Raw genomic sequence first — 14,507 nt, 5'->3', positions numbered from 1 at the left:
TCGAGTAATCGGTTGGCCCTAAATGTGTCAGAGAAGTTTGATCTGTGTTTCCCGCACCTCAAAATGCTGATGTTTCTTGTTTTGTCCACAGACCAAAATGATTCAGTTTGGAGCAAAGAAATCCTATTATTATTATTATTATTATTATTATTATTATTATAATAATAATAATAATAAAAACACTCAAACAGATGAATAGATTATCAATATAATTGGTGATAAGTATTCGATTAATAATCAATGAATGCTTAGAGCACTACACTATGATATTCTCCACTTATTTTTTACTGGTTTATTGTTTAATGCAAGTTCAGTATCACCACACTTGCCCTCTGAAGTTAAAAAAACAAGGGTTGGTGTAAATAGCACAACTATAATCAATGCCATTTATAGTGTTGTATTGGTATCAGCAACGGCGCTTTTCCATTACCCAGTTACAGTTATTACACAGTATACACTATACTAGCACTACTCTGCTCTACTTTTCATTGCACCTGGTGGGCAGGGTCTTGGGGCATGACCAGAGCGCAGACTCCGTCTGACACAGTTGCTGAACTAGAACGGCTGAACGGGTTGTGATTCAGCTCACAACCGCTGGCTTTCATTCGTGCCGTCGCTAAATACACCGGATTCCTCTGTTAAATATTGAGATTTTAGACATTTACTTGTTAAATGTTGGAGATTAATGGATGTTTTCAGGATGATTTAGTCTTTTTAACGGACGTCGCGCTCATGACTCTTCCAGTGACGACACTCACTGACCAATCAGTGGCCAGCAGTCTGTTGATGTCACATTGTTGTATCAGTTCAGCTTGCTTTGAACCTCGCCAGACCAGGTACCAAAAAGGTTCCAGGTACTATCCCTAAAGGAAAAGCAAGAAGAAGAACTAGAACTGTATAACAGAAAACATCGTAATGCTCAGAGGTGGTGGGAGGGCAAGACCCCCAAATCAAATTCAGCTTAGGGCCCCACGTGGACCAGCCCTGGGGAGGATTCTAGCGAGTGTGTGTGTGTGTGTGTGTGTGTGTGTGTGTGTGTTTCATCGGGTTGTACGAAATCATTTAAATCCGTTTGTTTTTGTCTCCGTCTGTCTTCATATCTCTGGATGATATTTCTCTGTGTCTCTCCGTGCAGACTGCCTGTTCAGGCTGTGTCCCATGAACCGTTACTCAGCCCAGAAGCAGTTCTGGAAAGCAGCAAAGCCGGGAGGGAACACTGACACTGTGCTCCTCAACAAGCTCCATGTAAGTGAAGTGATAACATGTTCACTTCCTGGCAGCTACTACGGCCCAGTGCACTGTACACAAACCAGTCTGCATGACTCGCAGGAAAAGACACAGAACAGAGTTACAGCATAGGCAACGTTTTCTCACCAACTTCTGATTTTGATTTTCTGAACTTTAATGCAGCAACATTGAATTTCCACAGTTAAAAAGCCTTTTTCAAAGAGATTATGTAAGTTTACTGAATTAGAACTTTAAAGTCCATTTATAGACATTTTCAAAGGCTTTCACTCCTACTGTCCTGCCTTTCCACCCTCTACACGTGCTTTTCTCCCGTTCTGCTGCAATTCAATACCATTTAAAGCAATATGCTATCTGGGCACACAGTCATAAAATGGAAGCTTGTAGTCTCTTCTTGGTTTCCATGGCGATGTGAGTCAGGGATTTCGGTTAAAGCCACTCTGCTGAAGTGTAATTTTTTTTTGTTTTTAGTTAAGAGCGTCACTGGTGTATCGCCATACTTTGCCTAACAGAGAACCAGAGAATCAGAATTCTTCTTATCAAGTCAGCCAGTCATTAGTTCAATTTGTTTCATTTAACACGTGTGACATTTTCTAACTCCTCTTATCTCTCATCAGCACGCAGCTGACCTGGAGAAGAAGCAAAACGACTCTGAAAACAAAAAACTGCTTGGAACAGTCATTCAGTACGGGAATGTTATTCAGGTTTGTTCCTCAGAAAAAGAAAATCACACTGCTTCAAAAGAAACCACCATGACGTTTCGATTTAAACGAGATTGCTTTCATAAACTAGCATCAGAGAATATTTCATCCAAACTCCTCTTATATTACATTGATATTGTGATATTGTATAACTAAGCAATGCATCCTGAAGAAATACAGCAGTTATTGCACTAGATTTGCTTTCTTGGCTTTGGTGGATATATAAAAATAATGCATTTTTTTTAAATAAATATTATAAATATGTACTTTAATGGACAACATTTTGGTTCAGAAGCGGTGAAAATGTATCCCTCGATGTCAAAATAAAGAGCGAGTCTTTTTGACTTTGGCAGTGCCGCATCGAACTGTGCGTCTTTACTGTAACACCAGCTGGAAGACATTTGTAACGTGATTCTCACCACATGTTAACTCTTAAATCAAATATAAATCATCTGTTTCAGCTCTATAGTGCTGTGAACTTCGGCAAATTGAATACAAGTTCATAGAATATCCATGAATTCTTTTATTTATTTAACGTTTTTATTGACTTTTCAATAAAATGCATGAGTGAGTGTGAAAATATAGACATAGATTAAATCAATATGTTAGGAACAAATAAACAAACCTAACAGTAAGAAGCAAACGAAAGATTAAAATACATTTTAAAGAGGAGAAAAATACAAATCATAATGTATTTATGTATATACTTTATTATGACATATGAGATATATGTATATATATATATTAGAAATAAGAAAATCAATGATACAAACATGATAAATTATAAGACGCAGATCCATTTATCACTAAACAGTGTTGCATGACGTGTCCATTCCTTGAAGCTACATAGATCAAGAGGCACATGAACAGTTATTAAAAGTGCCAGTTAGATTTTAACTTATTGTAACCTGTCATCTTTTTGCCCAGCTCCTTCACCTGAAGAGCAACAAATACCTGACGGTGAACAAGCGACTGCCTGCGCTGTTGGAGAAGAATGCCATGAGAGTGATGTTGGACACTGCTGGGAACGAGGGCTCCTGGTTTTACATCCAGCCGTTCTACAAACTCCGCTCCATTGGGGACAGCGTGAGTCATCGCGTCGTCAAGTCCTTGGACGTGTGAATTTTGGAAACGGTCAAATAATGTCAAACATGCCAGAACTTATGTTCATCCTTAAGGGCAAAGGTCAAGTTTACCAGCCGAACACACAAAGTGAAGCATCAGTCCTACCACATTTATCCCTTCATGGATCAGTGCCAGCACCCAACTGGTGTTTACCTGTTCACACAGCCACTCTTCTTCCCTGTAGCAGGACATAGTGGCCTCATGCCCGAGGACAAAGTGAACCACAGCAGAGAATAGAATAGAGAGCCGGGACCTCTTTGCTAAGCTCCTCTCTAAGAAGGTATGGCACCAAGCCTAAGCAGCAGGCCAGAAAAGAACACTGGAGTCAGTCCCTTCCTGCTGAAAATATTAGGCACACAATGACAAGCACATGAAGTTCTCTTCTTTTTTTACATGTTGGAGATTAGAAGAAGAGTAAATGATGAATGTGTGCTTACATCCATTCACTGAACTGCATCACTAAAAATGTTTTAATCTAACCCTGCTTTTAAAAACAGCTCTAATTGTCTGTGGAGGCAGAATGAGTTCAGTATGTGCATTATGATTATGAATGTTCTGTTGAAACAACATGTTTTTCTTCTGCTCTGCTCTGTGTGTGACGACTCTGAAGGTGGTGATTGGGGATAAAGTGGTCCTGAACCCTGTCAATGCGGGGCAGCCGCTCCACGCCAGCTCACATCAGCTCGTGGATAATCCCGGATGCAACGAGGTCTGTGCCGAGCCGCTGCAGCTCATCCTCGCTCCTTTAGAAGTTTCTGTGGGAGTTTCTGCTGCGTAGTTTCTAATTATAGTGTTGCCTTCACAGCCGCTGCTCGGTTATTAGCCGCCTGTTGTGAAACAGTTGAGGATTGTGCCTCCGTCCTCCTGATGCAGCAGATAAACAGTCGGATAAAGGCTGTGATGTTTCTCTGTCATGACACTGGACTGCTCTGTGTAACTAAACAAAATTACTCTGGATATTTTGATCACCAGCTTACAGCTATCTTTTAAAAAAAGCTGCTTTACACAAACAGAGTCTCAAACTGAATTATTCTTTACTTTATGACTGCAAACACTTGTGATATTGTGAGTGTAATTCATTAAGCACCCATCATTACCAAAGAAATCAAAGTTACACAGCAGTAGACGACTTGAAAATCTGTCATAAATATTGCTAATATGCACTTAAATGGACAACATTTAGTTTAGATTGACCACAAATGGATCTGACATGTGGAATGTCAAAATAAAGTCTTTTTTTTTAACTTCAAACTGCCTGTTTTTCAGGTGAACTCTGTCAACTGTAACACCAGCTGGAAGATTGTGTTGTTCATGAAATGGGGCGACAATCAAGAAATCGTCCTGAAAGGGGTTTGTCTCTCACAGCAGTGTTTTTGTTTTTCTGCAAATGCTTTTTACTCTGCATTTTTGTCATCTATGAATGTAACAACCAAATATTTAGGCTTTTCCACAACAGAATAACTGAAACTGGTGTCAGTCCACATGGATTATGGTCAGTAAATGTTAAATAGATAAGGCACTGATTTATAAAAAGAGACGATAAGATGAGATGTGCCAGTGCTCCAACGTTACAAAACAAAGACGATTAATGTTCATAAAACAAGTGTGCATAGGAATGAAACAGATTAAAAGCAACAATAATAGTGCCCACATAGACATACTAAACCAATAAGTTGTAAATTAAAATCAATAATACTGCAAATGATATTAACGTGATGTTCTTCCTCTGTCAGGGCGATGTGGTACGATTGTTTCATGCAGAACAGGAGAAGTTCCTCACGTGTGATGATCACAGAAGAAAACAATACGTCTTCCTCCGCACTACTGGACGGCAGTCGGCTACCTCGGCAACCAGCAGCAAAGCCCTGTGGGAGATTGAGGTGAGGGAGAATAGTCTCAGCACAGGTTTTGAGTGTTTCAGTAACGTCAACACATCAATAAGACTTTGTTTCCTCTTCATGTGAGCACTGGTTCAATAAAGTGTATGAATAAGATTTTACTGGCTGTGCTCTGGTGTCAGGTTGTGCAACATGATCCGTGTCGAGGGGGAGCGGGTTACTGGAACAGCCTCTTCAGATTCAAACACCTGGCAACCGGACATTACCTGGCTGCAGAGGTTAGTTTACACCAGAAACTGTGGTTTCAATGTTTATTTACTTTACTTAACCTGTACGCTGTGCCAGAAGTGGGCTGGTACTGCGCACAGTACCGGCGCTTCATTTGACTATTTTTAGTATTATTCCGAAACAGTAGCATTTCCAAAGGTGCTCTACGTGACATTCATCTGTTCTCACAAGAGTCTAGTGTTTGTCTCTTGTGTCTAGAGTTTTTATTTCTTATTACTAAATAAGAACAATATCTATTGGAAGTGTTAAAAAAAAATAGCGCTAATATTTAGTGATGTCTGACAGGACAGGACAACAAATACAATGGACTCTGTGCTTGAAGTTTAAATCCTTGTTGGAAATGTTAAGAATGATCTAAATATACAGTACAAGCTGGCAAAAAGTGTAACCGGAGTCTACACGAGACTTAATATGTAAATAAATAGATGTTGTGAACATCACTAACATCTCCTGGTGTCTTTTATTGACTGAAGGTCTTCATAATTTAGATTTTCAAGTAATGCCAACAGACATTCACGCCTATATGTTACTAGAGGGATGCACTGAGAGTAAAATCTAGACAGGATCAGTTATAGTAGCATATAGCAACCATATAAACAACGACAAAAAACATCTCAATCATACGGCCCGCAGAGGGTCCAGTCTGGCCCACAGGATGAATTTGTCACATCACGTGGTATAATCTAAATGTGAAATCCCATATTTTTCAGTTCTAGATATGCACACATGTTTAAATGATACATTAAGGCTAAATATTGTTGAAATTGCATGCAATTTCATAGTAATAGTGTATGGTATGGTACGGTAATGAGGAGATAGTATTTTAGTAATACTGTGTTTTTCCAAAGCAGTCATAGCTTGATAATTAGAATAACCATCAGTGTAATACCTTCACCATGAAAATGTGGCTCAAAATAATGTCATTATAAAGTCGAAACTTGTCCTTTCTTATGTTAAAATGACAACTTTAATTGTCTTTCCTGAGCTCTTACTTGGTTATTATGAAAGAAATGAGATGGCGTTACCAAAATGTTACACCCTATGACAAATCAGCTTATTTATACTGTGCTGTAACGTAGAGGATGATCAAGTTGGCGACACGACAAAAGAACAAAGTAAATCTCACAGAACACAATTCCATCCAATTAAACAAAAACCTTTCATATCTGCGTGCTGTGCAGTCTGTACGTTAATCATGTTTAGCTGTGTATCATATATTCACTTTTGATTTCACACACATCAGAGACCAAAGAAAGCACTCCCATGTTTTTACATGACATGTCATTGTTGCAGGTGAATCCAGAGTATGAAGAGGAGTGCCTGGAGTCCCGCGCTTCAGTAAGTAAGACGTGTAACAACACTGGTCTGCACGGAGTAGGGCTGAACGATTTTGAATAGATATCTATCTATCTATCTTGCGATTATGTTGACAGGAATTGCGATATGATTCGCAATATCCGAGGGGATGGTCGTTTTTGAAATGATTACCGTGTGATATTTGTGCAGATCTGTGAGAAACAAAGATGCTCTCTTCAGCCTGTAGAATAAGATGTCTAAAGCTCAAGACGGTAATTCATCTAAAATTAAATTTTGACACACATTTAGGCTTTAACATATATTGCTCCTCCTAAATTGGCAACATTTTGATTTGGATAAAGGTTCAAGAACCCAGAGGGGAGAACACGCAAACTCTACCCCAACCGTGCAGCCCCTATTGGACACCATATCATACATAACATTATGTGATAGCTAAACTCAAATGATGTCTTTTCCAGGCTCTTAAATTGTGACTGTGGTGAAAATGTTCCTTTTAGACAATAACAGGATTAAGTATTTGCAGCAGTAGATGGCTGAATGTAGTAGAGCAAGCCTAGAAGGTAATTACACACTTGTGAACAGCAGGGGGCAGCCTCATGTTGTTTATTTGGCAATATTAGCTCCATCAAGTGGTTGTGGCCTTCAAACATAAAGATAAAGAAGATGAAGAAGATGATGAAGAAGTGGTTCTCTGTTGCAATGTTCCAGAACAGACGCTAAAGAACTGTGCAGCCATGTGATGAATATTTCAGTCTATCTATCTATCTATCTATCTATCTATCTATCTATCAACTTCAGGAGAATACACAGCATTTATAGTTCAGAGTGATTAGATGGAGTTTAGACTTTGGTCCTCTCTACTTATTCATTTGCACATTGATTACAAATCTGCACGTAAACATGCCACACTGTAGCCACACTGTGTCTAATTTACATTAACAACAAATAAATCAAATGCTTAAATAAGACAAGCATTTGGGTAAAAACAGATAATAACAGCGTATGTATATAAAAAACAAATGTCAATACAACATGTGCAACGCAGGGCAAACCAGGAAATGGGGGCCGCACGTTCCAAAGTGACTGGTGCTAACGGGTGCTAACGTACGTAAAAGAAGAGCTCTGACAACACGTGTTGCTTTACTGAATCTAGATTCTGATATTTTTAGTGGAGAATGCAACAAACAAAGTGCATATGGTCCTGATACACCCGTCATATCATTTCCCTCGCTGACAGTGAGCGTATGTGTGAAGTGGTTGAATCCTAATCAGACTGTGTTTTAACATTTCCCCCTTTTAGCTGGAATCGGAGCAAGAAGCCCTAAGAGCCCGTTTGAGAAACGTCCAGGACAAAGTCATGTACACTCTTGTGTCCGTTCCTGACGGAAATGACATTTCCTCCATATTTGAACTGGACCCGACCACCTTGAGAGGGGGAGACTCATTAGTACCCAGGTAGGAAGACCGGAAAACCAGCTGTGATGTACTGTAATGTGTTAATACTTCGTTAAAGAGTATCTGGGCTTGTTTCTGTGTAGATGGATTCGTCTTGCTTTCTGTAACTAATGAAATTAACCTCAGAGTTCACTAGAACTACTTTCACTCGATTTTCTCGAGAATAGCTCAAAGAAGAGGAAGCTGTTGCACCATAAAGCAGGTATTTTTGGGGTCAGGTCATGAGAGCACACATCTTGTTGCTTCTGTTGTGCCTCTTGTGAAACTGTGAAGTTCTTTTAAGGTCGAGTGCTGAGGATTACTGTGATGATTTGAAGCGTCTGCAGTCCATCTAGTCTTTTGTATAAAACTTCAAATGATAAATAACCCTGAAATGATCCCACAAATCCTCTTTTACCTTTTTGAAGGAGAAGCACAGGCACCTCTAAATTATACTGTATGTTGCTTAAATTGAACATCACTTTCTTGTGGTGTGTGAATGCTCACTGGTGGGCTCCTCTAGCAAACTTACTGAACTCTGTCTCTCCTATATTCTAGTTTTCTGCTTATTTACATTTGTATTCACATGATCAGAAGGAACTATCATACTTTTTACTGCACTACATCTGACATCTATTGTTGCTAGTTGTCAATTTCCCCATTAATGAGACAGAATGCTTATATATCTTGCAGCATGGTTATAAATCCAAACAAACAACTGGATCTTGCTTTGTTTATTAATTCTGTAAAGTCAATAGATGGTAACAAGAGTCTGTATATTTTAGAGATTCATAAGATAAACAACATGACTGTGCACTCACAGTTATTGGCAGTATTGCCAGCCTTTAATTGAAGACGTGATTTACCGTTTCAAGGCTCGGGCCTGGACTGTCTTGTAAGAATGCTGTGAAAACAACAGACAAGCACAAATATCGACGTTTAATTCTGCTTTCAGAAACTCGTACGTGCGCCTCAGACACCTGTGCACCAACACGTGGGTTCACAGCACCAACCAACCGATCGATAAGGAGGAGGAGAAACCTGTCATGCTGCGCGTAAGTCACAGATCACTTGTAGCTGAACTGAAAATTGTCAAATGTCCTCAGATCATTTCGAAGTGTTTAAAAAAGGTCACACATTTCTGCGACGGATGACTGAAGCTGAAGCTTTTCCTTTTCTGGTTCCAGATCGGCACATCGACACTCAAAGAGGACAAAGAGGCTTTTGCCATCGTGCCCGTTTCCCCCGCTGAAGTGCGAGACCTTGACTTTGCCAATGATGCCAGTAAAGTGCTCGCGTCCATCGCTGGAAAGCTGGAAAAGGGCACCATCACGCAGAACGAGAGGAGGTATAAAAATGCATAACAGTGTCTAATCTGTGAATTTATAAACAGGAACAAGACAGTCATTGTTGAGTTGTTGCCCTGTGTGTGTGTGTGTGTGTGTGTTTGTTTTTATGTACAACCAGAGCGGTGACTAAGCTTCTGGAGGATCTGGTGTTCTTTGTCGTGGACATTCCCAACAATGGACAGGATGTTTTAGAGATCATGGTCAACAAACCCAACAGAGAGCGGCAGAAACTCATGAGGGAACAGAATATTCTCAAACAGGTAATGTGTTTGTGCAACACACTTGATTGATTACATCCTCTATTGAACGTAACCCTGTTTGAACCTCACTGAACTCCCCTTAACCCCTGGTCTGTCTTTATCGTGACTCAGTGTGGCGTGGTTGTCTGGTCTGCTATCTGTATAAACGTGCTTTGTAGGCTGAATTTCTTTTTTTCTTTTTTTCTTTTACAACCTTATCTGTCTATTCAGATCTTCAAGCTGCTGCAGGCTCCGTTCACAGACAGTGGGGATGGGCCCATGCTGCGACTGGAGGAGCTGGCTGACCAGCGTCACGCTCCCTTCAGACACATCTGCCGCCTGTGTTACCGGGTTTTGCGTCATTCGCAGCAGGACTACAGGAAGAACCAGGTACAGCTTGTCGGCTCTCAAAGTCTCCTCGATAACACTGGCACAGTGGGACATTTGTTTCTCTGCCACTGCAGTGCCATTGCAGAAAGGTGCCTTCTAAATCTTCTTCAGCGAGTCTTACCAAACTCAGACCCGGTTCAGACCCGGTATTAACACCTGCGCTGAGTGATCTGATCACAATGTGCGCTCCCCAGTGCGCCCTGAATGCATCGTTCATACAGAGGTGATGTGAGGATGAATGTGGCCGCATTCATAGGGCCTTAAGGAGAATGTGATTTGGGGCCCCCACCTCGGAGTGAACTGTACTTGACTATTATTACAAATGTAACACTATGAATTGGATTATTATAGTTGTCTCTCTGGTTTCTTTCCTCATTAGAGGGTGGTAAAATCTCAAAGGTGGCCCAGTATTAATTTACACTTTCATATTCATAGTGAAACACTAAGAGTGTTGATACTGAACTAGAATAGGGAAATAGGAATAGGGAAAAACACAACAGCAGACATTGTATTTGCTGTAAACATATAAGACAGTTTAATGGCTTTTGTTTTTAAAATTTTGAACAGAAATGTGTAAATGTGAGCGAAATGTGCAAGTTTCAACTACGAAATAAAACCAAATGATTTGAGATTAACACTATTTAGATTTCTTAATATATCTAAAGATATCTAGATTTCTTAAACTTGGTCAAATGTTTTTGTCCACACTTTGTTTACTTGATAATGTATTTGCAGCAAACCATACAATATTAACATTGCTCACAATATGATGTCTTTTTTGTGGTTTAAGTCTTTTTTTCCCTTTATCTTGTATTTTTTGCTCTCTCTCTCTTTGTCACTCATGCCTGCACACACACACACACACGCACACGCACAGACACACAAACATGTTTTTATATCTTAGTGAGGACACATCATTATGTACAGTACATATTTCATTCCCTAGCCCTTAACCATCACCCTAACCCTAACCTAAACCCAAATCTAACCCTAACCCTAAAACCAGGTCTTAACCTTGAAAAGGCCATTTAAAGTTGCCAAATGTCGTCACAGAGATAGGTTTTTATATTATATATATATATATACTGTATATATTTTAAAGATGAACAGTCCTACTTAAAGCTGTCAGCATGTGATCAGATTGCTCGGAACGGATGTTAATACCAGGTCTGAATGGGCCTTATAATATGTATGTATGCTAGGCTGCCCTGATCAGACCGTTTATCAGATTATCTGTAAAATAATCTGTAAAATTTTAGATGTGGTAATACAATATCTCCCTTTCTTTTACTTTTTTTTGTGTAAGGTCACCCTGCTGTGGTTTTGTGTATGTGTGTTCTCAGTGGTTGTGTGTCTGTCTCCTGTCTGCAGGAGTACATTGCCAAGCAGTTTCGCTTCATGCAGAAACAGATCGGCTATGATGTCCTGGCAGAAGACACGATCACAGCTCTGCTGCACAACAACCGCAAGCTGCTGGAGAAACACATCACTGCTGCAGAGATCGACACATTTGTTAGTCTGGTCCGCAAGAACCGTGAGCCAAGGTGTGCGTGCGTGTGTGTGTGTGTATGTGTGTGCGCGCCCATCTGTGACCTGTCTAAAAGAAAAAAAATGATGATAAGATACTTTATGAATAAATGATTAAAAAACCCATTTAATTTGTGTGCATCTCAATGACCTGATTATAATCTGCTAATCATGATCACACTGTATATATTCTGTACCAGTAGCTGACATTTCACATTGTATAATTTTATTTTTACATAAATCTGAAACATTTGTGGAGAAAGAGATGATTGATTTTTGCATTTATTCTGTGTGTGTGTGTGTGTGTCCAGGTTCCTGGACTATCTTTCCGACTTGTGTGTGTCAATGAATAAGTCCATCCCTGTGACACAGGAGCTCATCTGTAACGCAGTGCTGGATCCAGCGAACGCTGACATCCTCATAGAAACAAAGTGAGCACACACCACCTTCACCTACTTCTGTCTTATCTACTTATGTAAAACATTACATTGATTACACTTAATCACTCACCATATTACAATCATTAAAACTCATCTAAATATCAATTTGTAATATAAGCATCATTTTAATGTTGATTATTATTTAATGACATGTTTAAAAGAAACTGGATTTACTGATGTGATGTGCTGGTAAATGAATCTTCCTTTATTTCTTTGCCTGCTATCTGTTCGTTTATAGCCATCATCATGTGACTCACTCACTTTGATTTCTGAAAGCTGTTTTTTCAGTTGCTGGTCTTTAAGATAAGATAAACTTTATTTATGCCTCATCGGGGAAGTTTAACAAGGGTTAAAAAAAGGTAAAACGGAAAAAATGCAAAAAAGAAATTGTTGTTGGCTTTTTACATGATGTGAAACCTATTTCTTACACACCTATCAACATTTTGATCACATGACAGAGACTTGAAACCTAACCATTATCCTTTTGTTAAGATGTATTAAGTATATTCATCTGCAAATTAAAAACATGTCTGTATTATTTTTCTTCTTCCTCATTTACTGTTTTATGCAGACTGGTGTTGTCGAGGTTTGAGATTGAGGGTGCGCCACTCGGGGAGAACTCTGTGGAGTCAGAGGAAGATGAAGAGGAAGTGTGGTTGTTTTGGAAGGACAGCAACAAGGAGATCCGCAGTAAAAGCATCAGGGAGCTGGCCCAGGATGCCAAAGAGGGCCAGAAGGAGGACCAGGAGGTGATCAGTTACTACAGGTACATTCTGGACTTCATTTTCCTGCAGATTTTTGGGATGAAGGAATTAAAATGAGTCCCCTACCTGACTCATGATTGAGCTGAGGCAGAGTCGGCCAGCGATGACAGCGTGGTTCACCTGTGAAGGTTAAATAACTTGTGTGTTCCTCTGCAGGTACCAGCTGAACCTGTTTGCCAGAATGTGTTTGGACCGTCAGTATTTGGCAATCAACAAGATCTCTGGCCAGCTGGACGTGGATTTGATCTTACGATGCATGTCAGACGAAGACCTGCCCTATGACCTGCGAGCCTCCTTCTGCCGCATGATGCTGCACATGCACGTGGACCGTGACCCTCAGGAGCAGGTCACTCCGGTCAAATACGCTCGACTGTGGTCAGAGATCCCCTCAGAGATTGCCATTGATGAGTGAGCAAACTCAATATTCAATAGATTATTTGAATACAATATGTTCTCCTGTAAACTTTCTTTGTTGTTGATGCATTTGTGCTTTTTATTTTGTATTTTTTGCTGTAGTTATGACAATAATGGCACATCGAAGGATGAAATTAAGGAGAGATTCTCGGAGACGATGGAGTTTGTTGAGAACTACCTGAGAGACGTGGTCTGTCAGAGTTTCCCCTTTGCCGATAAAGAGAAGAACAAGCTGACATTTGAGGTCATCAGAGAGGCACTCTGTACACTGTTTATAATACAAGGCTGACATTGTGGAGCTAAATACATGACTTTATCTTTCCTTTTTTTAGGTGGTGAATCTGGCCAGAAACCTGATTTATTTTGGTTTCTACAACTTCAGCGACCTGTTGAGACTCACTAAGATCCTCCTGGCTATTCTAGACTGTGTCCATTTGAACACAATTTTCCCTTTCAGTAAACTGGAGAAAGGAGATGAGAATAAAGGTATGTCTGTCCTGGAGGCTGGCGTCAGTGGAGGACCACGCATTTAATGTACATGAAGTTGATCATACTGTATTTGTTATCAGGCAGCAATGTGATGAGGTCTATCCATGGCGTTGGCGAGCTGATGTCCCAAGTAGTGTTGCGAGGAGGCGGCTTCCTACCCATGACGGCCACCAACAGCTCGAGTGGAGACTCGGTCAAGACTCAGACTGAACCGGAGAAACAGGACATACTGGTCATGGACACCAAACTCAAGATCATTGAGATCCTGCAGGTCAGAGGACACATAAGAATCCACTTAATACAAAACTTTTTACACGACACATTATTCACTAAACCTCTGTCCCGTCCTGCAGTTCATCCTAAATGTCCGCCTGGACTACAGGATCTCCTGTCTGCTCTCTATATTCAAGAGGGAGTTTGATGAGAGCAACTCCCAGAGTGAGTTATCTGTGACTGGAATAGTGGAAGGACCAAACAACATGCCAGGTCAGATTACTGCATGGCTGAATCTTGCACAAATGGCATGGGCAATGAAATGAAGTGAAATGTTAGTTACAGAAGAAATTGTGATTCCAGGGGCTCTGGATTTTGAGCATATAGAAGAGCAGGCAGAGGGGATATTTGGTGGAAGGTAATCACAGTGTCAATAAAAGAAAGTATCACAGAAGAGAACGTGTTTTCTAATGTGATTGTGATTTGGGTTTTTTTAGCGAAGAGAACACGCCGCTGGATCTGGACGACCAAGGCGGCCGCACCTTCTTGAGAGTCCTGCTTCACTTAACCATGCACGACTATCCTCCTCTGGTGTCCCGAGCCCTGCATCTGCTCTTCAGACACTTTAGCCAAAGGCAGGAAGTGCTACAGGCTTTTAAGCAGGTATCATAACGGCACATACACAGCAACACTATTTGTATTCCTATAAGTACACTTGATATGCTGCATCTTTC

The 14,507-nt window shown here is 40.3% G+C and overlaps 1 protein-coding gene across 8 annotated transcripts in view; it reads left to right on the top strand.

The window, feature by feature from the left end:
- Window positions 1-14,507, top strand: part of LOC131460635 (inositol 1,4,5-trisphosphate receptor type 1) — a 78,548-nt gene that overhangs the window by 16,276 nt on the left and 47,765 nt on the right. For all 8 annotated transcript variants that reach the window (XM_058631281.1, XM_058631277.1, XM_058631276.1 and 5 more), the window contains exons 4-26: window positions 1,136-1,245; window positions 1,863-1,949; window positions 2,874-3,032; window positions 3,682-3,780; window positions 4,338-4,421; window positions 4,805-4,951; window positions 5,092-5,187; window positions 6,491-6,535; window positions 7,815-7,969; window positions 8,904-9,003; window positions 9,136-9,296; window positions 9,416-9,557; window positions 9,768-9,926; window positions 11,298-11,470; window positions 11,765-11,884; window positions 12,465-12,659; window positions 12,814-13,065; window positions 13,174-13,315; window positions 13,404-13,557; window positions 13,641-13,831; window positions 13,914-14,046; window positions 14,137-14,191; window positions 14,271-14,436. In XM_058631281.1, coding sequence (XP_058487264.1) covers window positions 1,136-1,245; window positions 1,863-1,949; window positions 2,874-3,032; window positions 3,682-3,780; window positions 4,338-4,421; window positions 4,805-4,951; window positions 5,092-5,187; window positions 6,491-6,535; window positions 7,815-7,969; window positions 8,904-9,003; window positions 9,136-9,296; window positions 9,416-9,557; window positions 9,768-9,926; window positions 11,298-11,470; window positions 11,765-11,884; window positions 12,465-12,659; window positions 12,814-13,065; window positions 13,174-13,315; window positions 13,404-13,557; window positions 13,641-13,831; window positions 13,914-14,046; window positions 14,137-14,191; window positions 14,271-14,436 — 3,125 coding nt within the window. The remainder of the gene's footprint in view (window positions 1-1,135; window positions 1,246-1,862; window positions 1,950-2,873; window positions 3,033-3,681; window positions 3,781-4,337; window positions 4,422-4,804; window positions 4,952-5,091; window positions 5,188-6,490; window positions 6,536-7,814; window positions 7,970-8,903; window positions 9,004-9,135; window positions 9,297-9,415; window positions 9,558-9,767; window positions 9,927-11,297; window positions 11,471-11,764; window positions 11,885-12,464; window positions 12,660-12,813; window positions 13,066-13,173; window positions 13,316-13,403; window positions 13,558-13,640; window positions 13,832-13,913; window positions 14,047-14,136; window positions 14,192-14,270; window positions 14,437-14,507) is intronic.

The sequence above is a fragment of the Solea solea genome, chromosome 6 (genome assembly GCF_958295425.1).
Source record: "Solea solea chromosome 6, fSolSol10.1, whole genome shotgun sequence".
NCBI classification, from domain to species: Eukaryota; Metazoa; Chordata; class Actinopteri; order Pleuronectiformes; family Soleidae; genus Solea; species Solea solea.
The sequence above is the reverse complement of the archived record's forward strand: the minus strand, read 5'-3'. Positions and strand labels throughout refer to the sequence as shown.